The sequence below is a fragment of the Euprymna scolopes genome, chromosome 45 (genome assembly GCF_053919585.1).
Source record: "Euprymna scolopes isolate OS-2025 chromosome 45, ASM5391958v1, whole genome shotgun sequence".
NCBI lineage: Eukaryota > Metazoa > Mollusca > Cephalopoda > Sepiida > Sepiolidae > Euprymna > Euprymna scolopes.
The window spans coordinates 66,142,503-66,145,894 of record NC_136526.1 but is presented as its reverse complement, the minus strand read 5'-3'; the positions used below and the strand labels follow the sequence as shown (position 1 = coordinate 66,145,894).

Sequence of the window (3,392 nt, the reverse complement as noted above, 5' to 3'; positions counted from 1 at the left end):
TTGGAATTTCACATTACAAAAAATACAGAAAATCATTTATGATCTACATACTTGTCATGGAACAAAGATGTCGTATTCCAAAAATCACAAATTGATCAAGTTATTTATTTTTAACCAAGAAAATAAAAATTTACATATGGTGCTTAGTACTCCCACATGATCAACCATCTGGTACTGACCAGGCTTAATGTTGCTTAACTTCAGTGATCTAACGAGAACCGGTTTGTCAACAACGTATATGGAAATATGTATCGCTTATATAATTACATGACATTGATATTCAATACAGAAAATTGATGAATAGATTTTGAAAATTGTCAAGATTTTAATAAAACTGATGAGCTTTTTCGTCCATCATAAAATCAAATGTAGAAACGGGAAAGATTGTGTAGCGTTGATTTTCCAAACTTTGAAATAAATGTCTGAGTTGGTGATAAACTGCAGAAATGCCAAATAATGTGCAAGTCAGGTATAAAAAAGAAAGAAATAGGGAGGCACTAAGTGAAATGAGTGGAAGGAGAGAGATGGATGAAGAAGGCTACAAATATTTTAATGATAAGTGCTCTGATAAACTACAAGCCCTTATACTCCCTCAATGTAAATATCCCTGACAAACTCGATAAACTGTAAGATCCCACCCCTACACAGCAGAGATCCCCAAATGTCAGAAAACCTTCTACTCTAATATTTTCTCCTCTAGAACTACTAAATTTTAGAATTCCCTTCCGAGTCCCTGCTTTTCTGACTGACTGACATGCAGAAGTTGAAGTGTAATGTAAACAGACATCTTGCTGCTCAACACCCTACATAGTATCCCTGCAAATTATGTCTCCAATAGTAGCTGCTACATCAAAGTTGCACTGTATTTTGTTTTCCTTGATTTTCCCCTCAAGTATTCTACATCTATTGACTACAGAATTTTCATACATGTTTTTTAATGCGACCATACCATTGGAGTCTCCTGTTCTGTACACATCTCCCTATACTATGTATACTGTTTAAAATGTATAGATGGATATGCTTTATTGTAACCTTCTATAATAGTAGAAATATGTTTATTGTAACCCTGGAGAATATAATGTTCATATTCCCTTCACCGACTCTTCAAACATTCTTTTACTTGTTAAATCATCTTGTGTTAATATTATTTCTTTAATTTATTTACAGGTTGAAATTATGATAAAAACAGAGTTCTGCTGAAGACACATAGTATCCGCCGCATGACTGATTACCATTTTCTGAACATTCTTAGTTGAACAAAATTTGCAAAGTTCTATATATAATTGGAATTTATTATTGGAAATAATACTTATCTCCAATATTCCAAAAACGTGGTGAGATAACAACTATGGATGGCAGTAGTTGCTGAGAATGCAATCACATTAATCATATATTTGTAATATTTGTGGAGCTTAATTTTCATATAATGATTATCAGAAAGTTCAGATCTATCACTGAGAAGGATGTGAAACCATAAAAAAGCCAAAGGATTATTGAAAGTTGTTTGACGATTTGCAAATCACATTTTTACACTGTAAAAAAACAAAATGTACAAATACATCATTGAGAAATGGATGCGAGTTTTCACAAAAATATTTCATCCCGAGTGTTGTATAAAAAAATATGCAAAGTTCTACTAAAGGAACATTTGTTTGTGCAAAGAGAATGAATGTCCAAACATCATCTTTAACACTATGCGCACAAATTCATCCTAGACACAAAGCTTGTGAATCTACATTTGCTCGGCTTTATATTTGAATCAAAACATGCAATCACACGCGGGAGAGACGTCATATATTTGCAACGTTTGTGGATCCGAATTCGCTCACAAAAATAATTTAAAAGTGCACACACGCATCCACACGGGGGAAAAACCATATTCCTGCAAAATCTGTGGTGCCGCTTTCTCGCAAAACGGTACACTAAAAAATCATACAAGAACACACACGGGCGAGAGGCCCTATTCGTGTAAATTGTGTGGTGCCACATTCACAATGAATTCTAGCCTACAATACCACATGCAAAAGCATTCTGGCCAAAAACCGCACTCTTGTCACATTTGTGGTGCTGCGTTCACGATGAACTGCGGTCTGAAAACACATATGCTAAAACACAGTGGCGTCAAACCATATGCGTGTAAGATTTGCGATGCTGCGTTCTTACGTAAGGCAACGTTGCAAAAGCACCTGCGGGTACACTCTGGCGATCGTCCATATTTGTGCACGGTGTGTAACGCGTCTTTCTCAATGAACAGCACACTTAAAAATCACATGCGTAAACACACAGGAGAAAAACCTTATGCGTGTAAGCTGTGTAACGCAGCATTCCCGTTAAAGTCGAGTCTGAAATACCATGTGCAGAAGCACCGAGGCGAGAAGCCATTCATCTGTGAGGTGTGCGGTTTTGCATTTGCAATGAACTCTGACCTCCGAACGCATATCAGAACTCACACTGGAGAAAAACCATATTCATGCACCGTCTGCGGTTCAGAATTTTCACAGAATGCAAATCTCAAAACGCATATGAAGACGCATACGAAAGAGAAACCGTTCACGTGCAAAGATTGCAATGCAACGTTCGGGCACAATTCGTCATTGAAAAACCACGCTCGGATCCACAGTGGTGAAAAACCATATGCGTGCAACTTGTGCTCAGCTGCGTTCTCGATGAACTCAACGTTGAAATACCACATGAAAAAACACAGTGGTGAAAAGCCTTTCATCTGTCAAGTCTGCGGGTCGGCTTTCACATTAAATTCGTCCTTGAACATCCACATGCGCATACACACTGGAGAAAAGCCGTATGCATGTAAGGTGTGCAGCTCTGCATTCACGCAAAACTCGTCATTAAAAAAACATATGCAAATACATACCAGAAATGCAACTTGAAGATATATATGAGATACTTTCAATAAATTTCCAGACTTTTTTTGTACACATGTATTTAAAATTGTTGTAGACTCTTGAAAATTCAGTATCTTTTATATTGCTATACATCTCATGTGATGACTGACACATTTTTATGATTTCAGGTTCAAATGAACAGCTACAGTAGGAATTGGAATACACCCTACTAAAGCCTGATTGTCACAGCTGGTGAATTTCCAAGATGCGATCTGGTCATAAGGACACTTTAGAAGAACGATATGCAATAAAATTCTGTTTTAAACTTAGAAAAAATGTTGTCTTTACAAATTTGTGGGCCAACAAGAGTTGAGTTACGAAGTGCCTTCAATAAGTCTCCAAACTTTTTTGTACATGCATTTAAAATTGTCGTAGACTCTTGAAAATTAAGTATGTTATTGGTATACATCTTATGAGATGACTGACTAATTTTTATGTTTTCAGGTTCAAATAACAGCTACAGCAGGAATTACGTGGGCATTTTGTGTT

General features: G+C 36.4%; 1 protein-coding gene across 2 annotated transcripts in view; it reads left to right on the top strand.

Moving 5' to 3' along the window:
• Positions 1-3,179, top strand: part of LOC145269861 (uncharacterized) — a 101,500-nt gene extending 98,321 nt beyond the window's left edge. For both annotated transcript variants that reach the window (XM_080125591.1, XM_080125589.1), the window contains one exon: positions 1,168-3,179. In XM_080125591.1, the coding sequence (XP_079981717.1) occupies positions 1,767-2,888 (1,122 nt within the window). In that variant the 5' untranslated portion in view covers positions 1,168-1,766 and the 3' untranslated portion in view covers positions 2,889-3,179. The remainder of the gene's footprint in view (positions 1-1,167) is intronic.
• The last annotated feature ends 213 nt before the right edge of the window (positions 3,180-3,392 follow it).